The sequence below is a fragment of the Enhydra lutris genome, unplaced genomic scaffold (genome assembly GCF_002288905.1).
Source record: "Enhydra lutris kenyoni isolate GAN:26980312 unplaced genomic scaffold, ASM228890v2 scaffoldscaffold4, whole genome shotgun sequence".
Taxonomy (NCBI): Eukaryota; Metazoa; Chordata; class Mammalia; order Carnivora; family Mustelidae; genus Enhydra; species Enhydra lutris.
Window position 1 is genome coordinate 9,571,380 of NW_019154088.1, and position 16,482 is coordinate 9,587,861.

At 39.8% G+C, this 16,482-nt stretch overlaps 1 protein-coding gene across 1 annotated transcript in view; it reads left to right on the plus strand.

Annotated features, from left to right (window-relative positions):
• Positions 1–16,482, plus strand: part of LOC111159884 (RAD51 recombinase) — a 34,419-nt gene that overhangs the window by 7,615 nt on the left and 10,322 nt on the right. The window contains exons 3-6 of the mRNA XM_022522544.1: positions 999–1,136; positions 9,737–9,854; positions 12,037–12,128; positions 15,592–15,686. Of these exons, the coding sequence (XP_022378252.1) occupies positions 999–1,136; positions 9,737–9,854; positions 12,037–12,128; positions 15,592–15,686 (443 nt within the window). The remainder of the gene's footprint in view (positions 1–998; positions 1,137–9,736; positions 9,855–12,036; positions 12,129–15,591; positions 15,687–16,482) is intronic.

Genomic DNA, 16,482 nt, shown 5'->3' on the forward strand with positions numbered 1-16,482 from the left:
AGCCTTCTAAGACTTTTTCAGAGAAAACTTTCTGAAAAATTGGAAACTATAATAGTAATCAACATAAAATATGAAAATCAATTTTATAGGTATTTACTTATTTTATCCCAGGGTCCTGGGATCAAGCCCCGCATCGGGCTCTCTGCTCAGCAGGGAGCCTGCTTCCCCCTCTCTCTCTGCCTGCTTCTCTGCCTACTTGTGATCTGTCAAATAAATAAATAAAAAATCTTAAAAAAAAAAAAAAGTTCAAGGGTAAAGCTAATCCAGCTGTATAACTATAGGGGTTATACAGTTAACCAACTGAGCTACCCAGGCACCCCAGTTTTCCCCCATTTTTAATGTCACTTGTTAGAGTGATTCAGTCATTTTGCTACCCTCAGCTCTGGGGCAGGCTTCTCTGTTTACTCCAGCTTAGAGTAAAACAAACAAACAAACAAAAAACATTTTTTTATTTGTGCTTGATGTAGAAAACATTAGAAACAGTGGTTTAAGGTGGCTTTTTAGGGCCCAGTGTCTCACGTTTTTGACAGAGGAAGAGAGAGCACAAGTAGGAAGAGTGCCAGAGGGAGATAGAGAAGCAGACTCCCCGCTGAGCAGGGAGCCTGAGGTGGGGCTCAATCCCAGGACTCTAGAATCATGACTTTAGCCAAAGGCAGACACCTAACCGACTGAGCCCCCCACGCGCTCCTCAAAGTTCATTTGAGGAGTCGTAAAAGGTTGAGAGTTATTAGTTTATTCCCAGTGCCTGTGAATTAGTGGTTTAGTCCCAACTCATGATGAGAATACGTACATGGGACTACTAGTTTAGAAGTATTGGTTTTCAAAATGAAAGGGTTGGTAATTTGTTTTTAAATACCTCATGTGTATAGAATACTTTTCAAAGCTTTTGCATATAATATTACAGTTCTTCAAAACAGCTCTGAATTGGGTAGGGCAAATATCTACATTAGCTGAGAGAACTGAAGCTTACACTTATCCATGGTTTTCTTCACTTGCAGCAATGTGGTATAAATGCCAATGATGTGAAGAAATTGGAAGAGGCTGGATTCCATACTGTGGAGGCTGTTGCCTATGCACCAAAGAAGGAATTGATAAATATTAAGGGGATTAGTGAAGCCAAAGCTGACAAAATTCTGGTAAGTACTGCTTATGTGATGTAGGGGGAGGCATTAGTGGGAATAGCATGTACAGTGAAGGTGGCAGTGTTCCTTCTTCATCTCCCAGTGTGTCATTGTGTTCCCCTTTCCAGAGGTGACTGCACTAGTTAATTATGTTTATATGTGCCTCCTTGCATAAATTGGGATTTTCTCTCAAGGAAATTAGTTTCATGGGGTATGAATACTGCCAAATTGGTAAGTTTGCATTTCCGCCAGCAGTACGTGGTGATGTACCTTATCTTTCTAGAAATTATGATCTCATGCCTTAGAAATATATTCATTAGTATGTAGCCACTAAAAAGAATTTCAAAGAATATTCATTGATATAGGAGAATATTTCTGATATAAGAAACATAAGGATTCCTAATATCAGGAATGTTCCTGATATAAGATAGCAGGGTAATAAGACACAAATACACACACACACATACATATACATGGTTGATTTTTTTTTGTTTTTAAAAATGTGTGTATAGCACATACACAGGATAAATACACTAAAATATTTGTGGTGTTATTTCTGAATGGTAAGAATGTGAGCGATTTTTACTTTTGCCTCAGTTTTCTGAAGTTTCTTCATTTTGTATAATCAAGTTTTACTTTCAAATAGAAAAGCTGTTTTTATTTCTTATTAGCTAACTAATCATAGGCAAGATTCTTTAATAATGACAAGAGAATGTGATTTCAAATCATGTGCTTAGTTTTTTTTTTTAACCTTAATGACATAAAAGTGATTTTACTGGCTTAATAGAAATGAAGTAGAAGTCTAATAATCCCTTATATAGCATTTTAACTTTGAAATCCCATTCTTTTATATATATTCTCATCTGACCTTCATAACAACACTGAGAAAAATAGGTGGGGCCAGTATTATCTCTGTTTTATGGATGAGGAAACGTAAGATACTGTGGTTCAGTTATTTACCCAAGGTCATGCAGGCAGTGGCAGAACTAAAACTAGAATCCAGTTATTTTCATCCTATCATATTATGATCTTTTCTCATTTCCTTCCAGTGACTTATAGCTACTATTAATTTTTCTTTCACATTCATAATTCTCATGGTTATATTTTATTTTATGCACTTACCCTTTGGTATTTAGTTATTATTTAGCTGGGTTCCCCCCCCCCAAAATTTTATTTATTTATTGGAGCATGAGTCGGGGGGGGGGGGCGGGGGAGAAGCAGACTTTCTGTTGAGCAGGGAGCCCAACTCGAGGCTCTATCCTAGGATGCTGGGATCATGACCTGAGCTTAATAGACTGAGCCACCTGAGCACCCCTATAGTTATACAGTTGGATTAGCTTTACCCTTGAACTTTTTTTTTTTTTTTAAGATTTTTTATTTATTTATTTGACAGATCACAAGTAGGCAGAGAAGCAGGCAGAGAGAGAGGGGGAAGCAGGCTCCCTGCTGAGCAGAGAGCCCGATGCGGGGCTTGATCCCAGGACCCTGGGATAAAATAAGTAAATACCTATAAAATTGATTTTCATATTTTATGTTGATTACCATTATAATTTCCAATTTTTCAGAAAATTTTCTCTGAAAAAGTCTTACAAAGCTAAAGAATCTTCAAAAAAGACTGCATCCTGGGGCACCTGGGTGGCTCAGTGGGTTGAGCCGCTGCCTTCGGCTCAGGTCATGGTCTCAGGGTCCTGGGATCGATTCCTGCATCGGGCTCTCTGCTCAGCGGGGAGCCTGCTTCCCTTCCTCTCTCTCTGCCTGCCTCTCTGCCTACTTGTGATCTCTCTCTGTCAAATAAAAAAATAAAATCTTTAAAAAAAAAAAAAAAAAGACTGCATCCTTTGTTATTGGTTAGCTTCAGTGTATGTCTGCCATATAACTTAGTCAAATGGACAATAGCTGAGATTTGTGGGTACTTACTATCTCATATATTAATATATGCACAACCTGATTAATTCTGTTTTATTGGGTATTATACTGAGAGCTTTGAATTTTTAAGCACTGGTAGGGATTTTACTTCATTTATTTAGACCACTTTGTAATAGTAACTCAGGGCTGAGAAGTCATAATTCTTTTTTTTTTTTTTTTTTAAGATTTATTTATTATTCTGAACACTGACCCTGATGCAGAGCTCAGTCTCAAAACCTTGAGATCACAGCCTGAGCTTAAAACAAGATTTGGGTGCCTAACCAACTGTGCCACCCAGGCGCCTCTGAAGTTTTCATTTATTGTATTATTCACATATGTTGTTGAAGTGATGACTTAATTGGAAATGACAGTTCTGAGCCCCTAATACCTCATCAAAAGAGTATGTGTGATACTAAGCCAGTAGGTATCCCTAAAATCTATTGGTTTTCTTTCTGGGCATTAATGTTTGTGTCAGAACAAATCCTGACAGGATCTTTGCTTATGCCTTGTCAGACCTTAGTTTTAGAAATCAAATCAGTGTCCTGCTTTCATGAAAACACAAATAAAAACCTTTAATAAAGCAAAATGAGATATGCAAAATGATACAGAACTAGGTCTATTTTTCTGTCCTCTTTGATTTCAGACATTTTGTACTGTAAATTTCTAGTGGATAAAGGTGGATGATGTTATTTGCTTTTAAAGGTTAAAGAAGATTTCTTCAGTCACTGTGGCTATTCCTTCAATTCCCCAAAGTCTTTGAAATTGAGATTTTTTTTTTCTTTTTTTAAGATTTATTTATTTTAGGGGCACTTGGGTGGCTCAGTGGGTTAAGCCTCTGCCTTCAGCTCAGGTCATGATCTCAGGGTCCTGGGATTGAGCCCCCCATAGGGCTCTCTGCTCAGTGGAGAGCCTGCGTCCCCCCCTCTCTCTGCCTGCCTCTCTGCCTACTTGTGATTTCTCTGTCAAATAAATAAAATCTTTTTTAAAAAATTTTAAGAAAAGATTTATTTTAGAGAGAGAGCATGAATGGGAAGGGCAAAGGGAGAGGGAGAGAGAATCTGGAACAGACTCCATGCTGAGCATGGAGCCCCACGTGGAGTTTGATCTCACGACCCTGAGATCATAACCTGAGCCCAAACCAAGAGTTGCACACTCAACCAACCGCACCACCCAGATGCTACTGAAATTGAGATTTTCAACAAGAATATCCACTGTTACAGTGGAGAAGGAAAATAAAATCATTTGTAGTAGGTACATCAAGGTGGTAGAAAAAGATTTTATGGACAAATTTGTTCAGAAGGTGACATATTTATGTGATCTTCTCCACATTTTCTTTTCTTTTTTTTTTTTTTTTAAGATTTTATTTATTTATTTGTCAGAGAGAGAGAGAGAGCGCGAGAGTGAGCACAAGCAGATAGAGTGGCAGGCAGAGGCAGAGGGAGAAGCAGGCTCCCTGCTGAGCAAGGAGCCCGATGTGGGACTCGATCCCAGGACGCTGGGATCATGACCTGAGCCGAAGGCAGCGGCTTAACCCACTGAGCCACCCAGGCATCCCGACATTTTCAAAGTTTAATTGTAATTGGCTTTTGTTGAACTGTGTTCTCTTTGTGTACTGTAAGCACTGACAGATTCAGCACAGTTATTTTTTGTAATATTTTCCACTTTTTAAGATTTATTAGAGGGCATGCATGCATACGTGTGTGTAGTGGGGAGAGGGGCATAGGGAGAAAGAATCCTAAGCAGACTCCCTGCTGAATGCCCCAAACAGGCTCAATCTCACGACCCTGAGATCATGACCTGAGCCAAAATCGAGAGTTGGTCGCTTAACCTACTGAGCCACCCAGGTGCCCCATGATATTTTCCTTCTATTCACCATTCTGTGTCTTGTGTCCAAGGTTTGGTAGTTCTTGGCTATTGAAAACTATACATTTAAGACTTCAGCTAGCAGAAATGAAAGTAACTCATTATGTAAGTGTGCGAATAGAAGTAAAGTTCTCCCAGATTAGGCAGTTGCATGGTTTTTACTTCACATTTCACTTTAGTTATAATATTTTGTACCTGTAAGGGCTCATAGTCTAGAATTTAGGAGTTAAAACGACAAACAGGGAAAGCAACTGCTATGTTTTCTTAGCCTTTTGTTACTAAAATTTTTTAACTTACTGTCATGTTGAATTTTACAGTGAAAACTTATATACCCATTACCTAGACTCTACCATTAAATTTTAATATATTTGACTTACCACCTGTCTGTTGATGTCTCTATCCAACAATCAGTCCATCTTGGATTTTTTTAATACTTTTCAAAGAAAGTTGTAGATGTCAGTATATTTCCCCCTAAATATTTTAGTGCACATTAATTAAGGTTCGGTATTGGTTTATAGTCTATTTTATCTTCTGGTTTTCATTAATCTTCATTTTTCCTGAAGATTAGTAGAAGTTACAGGAAGAGAGATCATAGAAAAAACAAGGGGAAGAAATTCTCTAAGACATAATAACAGAAAATTTGGCAGAGCTAAAGGGAAATCTCACATAGTAAGAATTTATGGAGTATCAGAGACCCACACTTAGACACATGAGTGTGAAATTTCAGTATACCAGTCATAAAGAGAAGATTCTTAAAGAATTCAGGGGGGGAAAAAGCAATTCTAAAGGAATAAAAAATCAGAAAGACTACTCTTTTTTTTTTTTTAAGTAATCTCTGCACCCACTGTTGGGCTTGAACTCACAACCCTAAGATCAAAAGTTCTTTGCTCCACCAACTAAACCAGCCAGATGCCTGGAAAGACCACATTTCTTTTTTTTTTTTTTTTTTTTTTAAAGATTTTATTTATTTATTTGTCAGAGAGAGAGAGAGGGAGAGAGAGCAAGCACAGGCAGACAGAATGGCAGGCAGAGGCAGAGGGAGAAGCAGGCTCCCTGCTGAGCAAGGAGCCCGATGTGGGACTCGATCCCAGGACGCTGGGATCATGACCTGAGCCGAAGGCAGCTGCTTAACCAACTGAGCCACCCAGGCGTCCCAAAGACCACATTTCTTAACAGAAATCTGACTGGTAGAAGCTAGTAGAACAACGCCTTCAAAGTTATGAGGGAAAATAATTTTATTATTTTTTTAAGATTTTATTTATTTAAGAGAGAGTATATGAGCGGGTGGAGGTGCAGAGGGACAAGAAGACTCCCCCCAAGTGTGGAGCCCAACAGGGGCCCCAATCCCAGGACTCTGAGGTCATGACCCAAGCTAAAGTCAGATGCTTAACTGACAGAGCTACCTACACACCCTTAAAGGAAAATAATTTTTAACCTAGAATTCTCTTTTTGGCAATTTTATTAACCAAATACTGGGGCAGAATAAAACATTTCCAGAAATAAAATAATTCAGAACATTTTTCTCTTACGCACTTTCTTAGGAAGTCACTTGAGGATATACTTTAACAAAATGAGTGTGGAAAACAAAAGATCTAGATTAGACTCCAACTCAAGTACTCAGTGAAGGAGAGTTGGGGACAGTAGTTGACTCGAGAGCACACAGCTCAGTTTGGAGGAGAGAAGAGAAGAGAAGGAACCTGAGGTAGAAGGGTTTCAGTAGAATATATATGGTAAGATTGAGAGGTTGGTAAATTTGAGAAATGAAAAAGTCAGAAAACACTGGAAGGGGCCCCTGGGTGGCTCAGTCATTAAGTATCTGCCTTCAGCTCAGGTCATGATCCCAGAGTCCTGGGATGGAGCCCCGAATAGAGCCCTGCATTGGGCTTCCTGCTCAGCGGGAAGCCTGCTTCCTCTCCTACTCCCCCTGCTTGTGTTCCCTCTCTTGCTGTCTCTCTCTCTCAGTCAAATAAATAAATAAAATCTTAAAAAGAGAAAAAGAAAACACTGGAGACAGACATGACTCAGGTATAAAAGCAAGGTGGTGTATGAAAAAGATACCATTTGAATTTGACAGCAAAAGCCTATGAGGGACATTGAGTTGTTAACATTGGAACTTTAGTGAAAGAATTGCACTTCTCACACACTGATGCTACAATGAATTAAATTTACAAAGCTGGAATATAAACATTTTAATGAGTTTTCAAGTGAGATAGTTTAGAGAAGTTTAGGGAATAATTTAAAGCCTACTACTCAGCTATTCATTGGTTTCCTTTTTTCTTGTTTATTTATTTATTTTACAAATTTTATTTATTTATTTGACAGAGATCACAAGGAGGCAGAAAGGCAGGCAGAGAGAGAGAGAGGAGGAAACAGGCTCCCCACTGAGCAGAGAGCCCGATGCCAGGCTCGATCCCAGGACCCTGGGATCATGACCTGAGCTGAATGGAGAGGCTCTAACCCACTGAGCCACGAAGGTGCCCCTATGTTTTTTTTTAAAGATTTTATTTATATATTTGACAGAGATCACAAGTAGGCATGCCTTTAGAGGCAGGCAGGGGGTGGGGGAAGCAGGCTCCCTGCTGAGCAGAGAGCTGGATGCGGGGCTCCATCCCAGGACCCTGAGATCATGACCTGAGCCGAAGGCAGAGGCTTAACCCACTGAGCCACCCAGGTGCCCCTGATTTCTGTTTTTCTTTGTGGAAAGTTTTTAAATGACAAGTTTAATCTCTACTTGCTATGGATGTATTCACATTTTTCTTTTTCTTTTTTTTTTTTTTTTAGTCAGACTCAGTTTATTTTGCTGAATTTAGATTCAGGTTCAGCCAGGGATGCCTGGGTGTCTGTCAGTTAAGCATCTGCCTTCAGCTCAGGTCATGATCCCAGGGTCCTGGGATCAAGTCCTACATTGAGCTCCTTGCTCAGCGGGCAGCCTGCTTCTCCTTCTGCCTGCTGCCCCCCCTGCTTGTGGTTGCTCGCTCTCTTACTCTCTCTCTCTCTCTCCAACAAATAAATAAAATCTTACATATTCAGGTTCAAGTGATCATTTGTGCCTTGACTTGGATTATTTTTGTGAGTTTTGGATTACTGAGTTTTAATAGTTTGTGTCTTTCTAGGAATTTGCCTATTTCATTGCAGTTATCTAATTTGTTGGCATAGAGTTCTGTTTTTGTAAGGTTAATAATTCCTTTCTTTCCTGATGTGTGATTTGAGTCTTTTTTTTTTTTTTAAAGATTTTATTTATTTATTAGAGAGAGAGAGGGAGGGAGAACAAGCAGGCAGAACGGCAGGGAGAGGGAGAAGCAGGTTCCCTTCCAATCAGGGAGCCTGATGTGGGGTTCGATCCCAGAACCTTCAGATCATGACCTGAGCTAAAGCTGAAGCTGAAGGCAGACACTTAACCGACTGAGCCACTCTGGCGCCCCTGAGTCTCCCCCGCCCCCTTGGTCTGGCTAAAGATTTATCAATTTTGCTGATCTTTTCAAAGAACCAACTCTTGGTTTCATTGATTTTTCTCTATTGTATTTCTAGTCTCTTATTTTACTAGTTTATAGTCTAATCTTATTTCCTTCTTTCTGCTTAGTTTGTATAGTGTGCTTTTTTCTAGTATCTTTTATTTATTTATTTAAGAGAGAGCGTGTGAGCATGAGCATGAGGGGCAGAGGAAGAGGGAGAGAGAATCTCAGGCAGACTCCATGCTAAGCATGGAGTCTGAGGCAGGGCTTGATCCTAGTACCCTGAGATCATGACCTGAGCTGAAACCAAGGGTTGGATGCTTAACCAACTGTGCCACCCAGGCACCCCTAAATGCATTTATTTTAAATTTTGGAATTAATTGATAGACTCATTACTGAAGACTTATCAGTGACTACAAAATGATATATAAGTGTTTTCGACCTTGACAGTGTAAAAGAAAATGTAGAGCTGACAGAGACAGGGACGGTAGACACAGAGGGACAAGAGATTGAAGGATAGATGTCTTCATTTAACAAAGGAGAAAGAAGGGGCACCTGGGTGTCTCAGTGGGTTAAGCCTCTGCCTTCAGCTCAGGTCATGATCTCAGGGTCGTGGAATCAAGTCCCATGGCTGGCTCTCTGCAGGGAGTCTGCTTCTCCCTCTCTCTCTGCCCTTCCCAGCTCATGCTCTCTCAATCTCTCTCTCTTTCTCTCTCTCTCTCAAATAAATAAAATGTTTTAAAAAAATTGTTTCTCTCCTTTTGCCCCTGTCGCCGTTCCCCCTCCAAAAATAAAAAAAAGTAGAAAAGTTAAGAGATATAGTCGGTGGTTGATGGAACAGGAAATGAGAATTTAAATATTTTGTTAGACTTCATGCTGTATGTCACATTTGTCATAAGTCGGCGAAGTACACATGTGTGGGTCTATAATAGTTTTTTGGGTTTTTTTTACTATGTGGATGTATTAGTTGAATTAACAATTAAAAAATTAATCTTCATGGAGTCTCTGAATTAGCTTATTTTATCCTTTAGTTGCCAGAGAGATAAAATAATCCTAGAACTATTGGTATTTTGATGACTTTTTATTTATCATTATTTTTAAAAAATTTTATTTGTCAGAGAGCACAAGCAGGGGGAGTGGCAGGCATAGAGAGAAGCAGGTTCCCTGCTGAGCAAGGAGCCCGGTGTGGAACTTGATTCCAGGACCCTGGGATCATGACTTGAGTTGAAGGCAGACCCTTAACTGACTAAACTACCCAGGCATCCCTTTTGATGACTTTTTAAATAGAAAGCACTCTGGAAATTTGGTTAGAATTTATCTCTTCCCGCAGTGTGTCTGGTTCTTGTTTTACTAATAATCATATTTTGTTGATTTGACATTTCTTATTTTTCCTAGACTGAGGCAGCTAAATTAGTTCCAATGGGTTTCACTACTGCAACTGAGTTCCACCAAAGGCGGTCAGAGATCATACAGATTACTACTGGCTCAAAAGAACTTGACAAACTACTTCAAGGTATAGTGATCCCTTATCCTTTGCTGTGAACTGCAGTTAGTAAAGCTTCCAGGTCAGAAAACAAAACTAAAGTATTTGGGTAGAATTTGTGTGTTAGATATGATTAAGAGATAAGAGAGGGGCGCCTGGGTGGCTCAGTGGGTTAAAGCCTCTGCCTTTGGCTCAGGTCATGATCCCAGGGTCCTGGGATCAAGCCCTGAATCAGGTTCTCTGCTCAGTAGGGAGCCTGCTTCCCCCCTTCTCTCTGCCTGCCTCTCTGCCTACTTGTGATCTCTGTCAAATTTTAAAAAAAGAGAGATAAGAGAACTATCCACATTGAAGTAAGACTGCTAGAGGGTGGGACCTGACTTACACTAAAATTATCTGCCAATGAAATAATTGAATTTCCATTTAATACTGCATTCAGAGAGTAAGCTTCCTCTGCTTATTTTAACACAGGGTTGAAAATCTGGTAACTAAAACATTCCATGTTTGAATACTGTGTTAGAGTATCAGTGCATGGTAGTGCACACTAAACTATTGGACTTTTATGGAAACATGTAAAGCTTTTGAACTTTTGAAAACATTGCTGTCCTAAATTACTATGAGGTTAGATTTTTTTGTTGTTGTTGCTTCCCCAAATATTTAATCATTCAAGTTTTCTTTTAGGGTGCAAAATAGTATGCATTCAGGAATAGTATGCAAATTACTATATATTCAGAAATATGTGCAAATTACTTAATATCCCTATACCTCAGTTTTATTATCTTTATGGTGAGGATAAAAAGAGTTCCTACCTTATAGGTTACTGGAATTAAATGAAATGGTACATACATATGCATAGCACAATGCCAGGTACACAAGAAATGTTTAGTAAATTTTAGAGGATTATCTCTATAATTTTTACATTTACTGCTTATTGACTTGTCGTGGTATAGTTCTATGTCTTAATTGTGGTGGTAGTTACATGAAGCTACAGATGCAATAAAATTGCATAAAACTATATATATACACAAATGAAATGAATGCATTTTTTTAAGATTTTATTTATTTGGCAGAGAGAGAGAACACAAGTAGGCAGAGAGACAGGCAGAGAGAGGGGGGGACCTGGCTCCCCGCTGAGCAGAGAACCCCATGCGGGGCTCGGTCCCAGAACCCTGGGATCACGACCCGAGCCAAAGGCAGCGGTTTAACCCACTGAGCCACCCAGGCGCCCCTATTTTTTTTTTTTTAAGATTTTATTTATTTATTTGACAGAGAGATCATGAGTAGGCAGAGAGGCAGGCAGAGAGAGAGAGGAGGAAGCAGGCTCCCTGCCAAGCAGAGCGCCCAGCGAGGGGCTCAATATCAGGACCCTGAGATCATGACCTGAGCCGTAGGCAGAGGCTTAACCCACTGAGCCACACAGGCGCCCCAAAATGAATGCATTTATAACTAGAGAAATCTGAATGAACTCTGGGGGCTGTATCACTGACAGTTTTCTAATACTGATACTGTACTATGGTTATGTAAAATGTTAACACTGGGGGAGCCTGAGTGATGAATTCTTGGGACCAGGGCACCTGCGTGGCTCATTCATTAATTGTCTGCCTTTGGCTCAGGTCATCATCCTGGGGTGCTGGGATTGAGTCTTGTATCAGGCTCCCTACTCCATGGGGATTCTGCTTCCCACTCACCCACGACGAGCTGCTTCCCTTGCTTGTGCTTGTTCTCTCTTTCTCTCTGTCAAATAAATAAAATCTTTTTTTTTTTTTTAAGATTTAATTTAATTATGTGCCAGAGAGAGAGGAAGGAGAGCAAGCACAAGCACGGGGAGTGGCAGGCAAAGGGAGAAGTCTCCCCACTGAGCAAGGAACCTGACTTGGGACTTGATCCCAGTCCTGGAATCAAGTGCCACATGGGGCTCCCACTTAGCGGGAAGCCTCCTTCTCCCTCTCCCCCCTGCTTGTGTTCCCTCTCTCACTGTATCTCTCTCTGTCAAATAATTAAAATCTTAAAAAAAAAAAATTCATGGAACCTTCCTATACCTTTCTTTGTGATTTTCTGTAAATCTAGAATTATTTCAAAATAAAAATATTGCTTGTTGAAAATTGAATTTACAAATTATTTATACATCTTTCTGATGAGTTCCAAGGACACTTCTACAATTACTCTTTCTAAACATTTGTATTGTGCTAAGAGGTGTTTCCTATTGCTCTTTTAGGAGGAATTGAAACCGGATCCATCACAGAGATGTTTGGAGAATTCCGAACTGGGAAGACTCAAATCTGTCATACGTTGGCTGTAACATGCCAGGTGAGATTTTGGGCTCTAACCAAATCTGCAAAAAAAATTAGTTGATTGCTATTTGCAAGCATATTTTGGGATGGACATTAAAAGGGCACTTTATCCCGAAGACCTTTAGACCCCTACTACATAATTCTTCCATGTCCTAGAAACTTTCACATCATTGTTTTCAGATGATTTCATCATTGTTTCAGATGTTTTCTTATCCTCCACTATGCCTCCCCTGGCTTTACCTGCCCTCTTCACTACTCTAGATCTTATGATTCACCATTAAAGTCATTCCTCAGATACATATTCCCCACCTAAAGAGATGTCAGTCTTAGATGAACCCTTCTTAGAATCTTCTCTGAGAACTTTTTTTAAAAAGATTTTATTTATTTATTTGAGAGAGAGAAAAAGGGAGCAAAAGAGCATGGGAGAAACAGACTCCCTCCTGAGCATGGAGGCCAATGCCAGATTGGATCCAAGGACTCCGGGATCATGACCTGAGCTGAAGGCAGACACTTAACCAACTGAGCTACCCAGTTGCCCCATGAGAACTGTCTCCTTAGTCCCTGTTCCTTAATAACTGAATCATACTGGAGAAAAATCATACTATAAAGCTGATTATCTTCACTTTAAATTCAAAATGACAGACATTAGACTAACATTCATACTGCTTGGAAGACCTACTAAATTTGTTTAGGCATTCTTTTTCCCATTCAGTAAGACAATTCTCACGCTTTGTTCTTTCCTCTCATACCTTCATGTTCCTCTTCAATCCTCATTCAGCCAGTGACCAACCTATTCTTCACATCAAATTTATTAATCCACCTACATTTATACCCATTTTTTCATATTTTGGGCTATAACAGAAAAGTGTCTCTTTTCAAAACCCCATCCTATCAGTGTGATCTGGTTACCATCTTTGGCCACCTTCTCAGGGACGCTGCTCCTCCTCTATTTTATGCTTTACCTCTGTATTAAGTATCTCTTCCAAAACTTTTTTTTTATTTGTAGTCTCATTCATGGGAGGATTTGGAAACAGACACAGTGAATTAATTCCTAAAATCATGCTTTACTGAAATAATAGATATAGGGGATGCCTGGGTGGCTCAGTTGGTTAAGCTTCCAACTCTTGATTTCAGCTCAGATCATGATGTCAGGGTCATGAGATCAAGCTCCGTGCTGGACGTGAAGTCTGCTTGAGACTCTCTCTCTCCCTCTATCCCCCCGCACCACCGAAAGAAAAAAGAGAAGAGGCACCTGGGCGGCTCAGATGGTTAAGCACCTGCCTTTGACTCAGGTCATGATATCCAGGTCCTGGGATTGGGTACCAAGAGTCCCATATCAGGCTCCCAGCTCAGTGGGGAGTCTGATCCTCCCTTTCCCTCTACCTCTCCCCCTGCTTATGCTTTCTCTGCCTCTCTCAGTCTCAAATGAATAAATAAAATCTTTTTAAAAAGAGAGAGAGGTTGCTAATTCATTAATAACAGAAAGGATTACATTTCACCAGCCTAAGAGCTAGAACTAGAAGTGTAGAAAGGATGTTAGATTACTGCTTAAATCTAAACATAATCTGCTCTCATTTATTCAGATTTTCTTAACTTAATAAAGTGAAACTCTATTACATTAGATCTCTAATAATAAGTTACATAAAGTTGAGAGCCACAGTTAGATCACAGAAACGAACAGGCTATGTTTCTTTAAAGTACTAGACTAATTTTAAAATTCTGAGAAGACATTTTATCATAAATTCCAGTTTTAAATGCATATACCCTTTGACAGAAAATGTGGCTTACACAATTGTTCACAGATAGTCAAGGATAAATGTACAAAGAATTTACACAATAGCATTATAAAATGGTGAAAGTTCAAAACAACATACATCACTGTAAAATAGGAAGAAAAGTTAAATTATGGTACTAAGCAGTTATTAAAAATAGCTAACTTGGGGCACCTGGGTGGCTCAGTGAGTTGAGCCTCTGCCTTCGGCTCGGTTCATGATCCTGGGGTCCTGGAATCGAGCACCGCATCAGGCTCTCTATTTGGTGGGGAGCCTGCTTCCCCCGCTCTCTCTGCCTGTCTGCCTACTCGTGATCTCTGTTTGCCAAACAAATAAATACAAAATCTTAAAAAAAAAAAAAAGCTAACTTGGTTGTGGTGTCCCAGACCAGTAATATGAGATGACTGCAGTGGCAGTAGAGGGCAAGATGGAGGAGACAGAATGGGCTGGAATGCAGAGTATGCAGTCCACCACCTTGAAGTTGGCTCAATAACACACTGGGACCTTGTCCACTTTTCTGTCAGTCTTCATACCTATACCCAGTCACCTATGGTCTCCCTTCACCCATAGAGATCTTTGTAGCTGGAAAAGAGCCTGCTTCCTCCTCTCTCTGCCTGCCTCTCTGCCTACTTGTCATCTCTGTCTGTCAAATAAATAAATCTTAAAAAAAAAAAAAAGAAAGAAAGAAAATTTGATGTTTCTTGGCCCTTAGTATAAAATGTCCTAAAGGATTTTCCTCAGAATTTAAAGGTGAATTATGACTCCAAAGTAGATTGCTAGGGTGGAAACTACCCTTTAGCATCATTCACATAAAATTTGTAGAACTTAAAATTGTCTGACATGGGATGGGTAGCCTAAAAACCAAGATTTCCCTAAGTAGCTCATAAGATAATTTTGATGGCATTCCTCCCTTTTCTTTTTCTTTTTTTTTTTTTAACTATATTTTCCTTTTCCTCCTTTTGTTTACTTTTAACATCTGTAGGTACTATTGGAATAAACACCCTTTTTTTTCTTCTCTCTCAGCCATACTTTAAACTAAGAATGTCCCTGGGGCATAGCCAAACCCTGTTAGGAACCTGCAGAAGCAAAATCTGCTTAATAGAGTGAAGTGTAAGTGTGGCTTGAATGTGACAAAATTAATTGGGTATTGGATCATTGTCTCTAACTTATTAAAGCTAAGGTAGTAAATGAACTTTCAAAGATCTGTACTCTTGAAAGAATTGTTCAATCTTGTGTTGGTATTCAGTCATAGAATTTTATCACTTAGTTTGGGCTGTATTTCCAAGCAGTCCAACTCTGGTAAGAGTCTGGCATTGCATGCTGTGGAACACCAGGAGTTTCATATCTACTACTAGCTGTATTTCTATCAGAAGGGAACGCCTCCTGGGGTGCCTGGGTGGCTCAGGGTTAGGCCTCTGCCTTCGGCTCAGGTCATGATCTCAGGGTCCTGGGATCGAGCCCCACATCGGGCTCTCTGCTGAGCGGGGAGCCTGCTTCTCCCCCTCTCTCTGCCTGCATCTCTACCTACTTGTGATCTTTCTATCTCTGTCAAAAAAAAATCTTAAGAAGGGAACGCCTCCTATCTACTCCTGATTGACTCTTTAAATTTTTTTTTCCCTTTGATTTATTGGGGGTGGGTGGGGAAGTTGATCAGTTATATTAGAAGTACAGTGTTCATTTGTACACTGTTCTTTTTGTTCTGTCCAGCTTCCCATTGACCGAGGTGGAGGAGAAGGAAAGGCCATGTACATTGACACTGAGGGTACCTTCAGGCCAGAACGGCTGCTAGCAGTGGCTGAGAGGTAGGTTACTGAATTAGATGAGAGAAATCTTTTTAATTTTATTTGAGAGAGAGAGAGCATGAGCTGGGAGAGGGAGAAGCACACTCTCCACTGAGCAGGGAGCAAGATGCAGGGCTTGATCCCAGGACCCTGGGATCATGACCTGATCAAAGGCAGACACTTAACCAACTGAGCCACCCAGGCACTCCAGGTGAGAGAAATCTGGCGCCACCTGTCACTGTAGTGATTGCCAGGGTTAGTATGTCTGAAGAGTTTTTCTTTTCTTACTGGTCTATATCCCAAAGTTATATGTGTAGATCAGAAGAATGACCTTCCTTAGAAAAAAGGACTCTTCTTAAATCTATGAGTTATTGTCAGACTGGATAAAAATCTGCACCCAGCTATGTGCTGTTTTCTAGAGAAACATTATAGATTCAGAGACACAAATAGGTTGAATGAAAAAGGATGGGAAAAGATATTGCATCCAAATAATAACCATAAGAGAATTGGCTGTACAGACAGCATAGGCTTTAAGACAAAAAAATAAATACTAGAGACAAAGAGGACCATTTTATAATTGAAAAGTCAGTTCATTGGGAAAATAGAACAATTATAAACATACCCATACCTTAATAACAGGCCCCAAATATGTGAAACAAAAACAAAAACTGACATAATTGGAAGGCAAAATAAACAATTTAACCATAACGGTTGGGGACCATTATCTCAGTTCAAAAAACATATAGGTACTGTACGTAATGGTGGAAGTCTGAATGCATTCTCCTTAAGATTGGAAACAAGGATGTCCACTCTCACC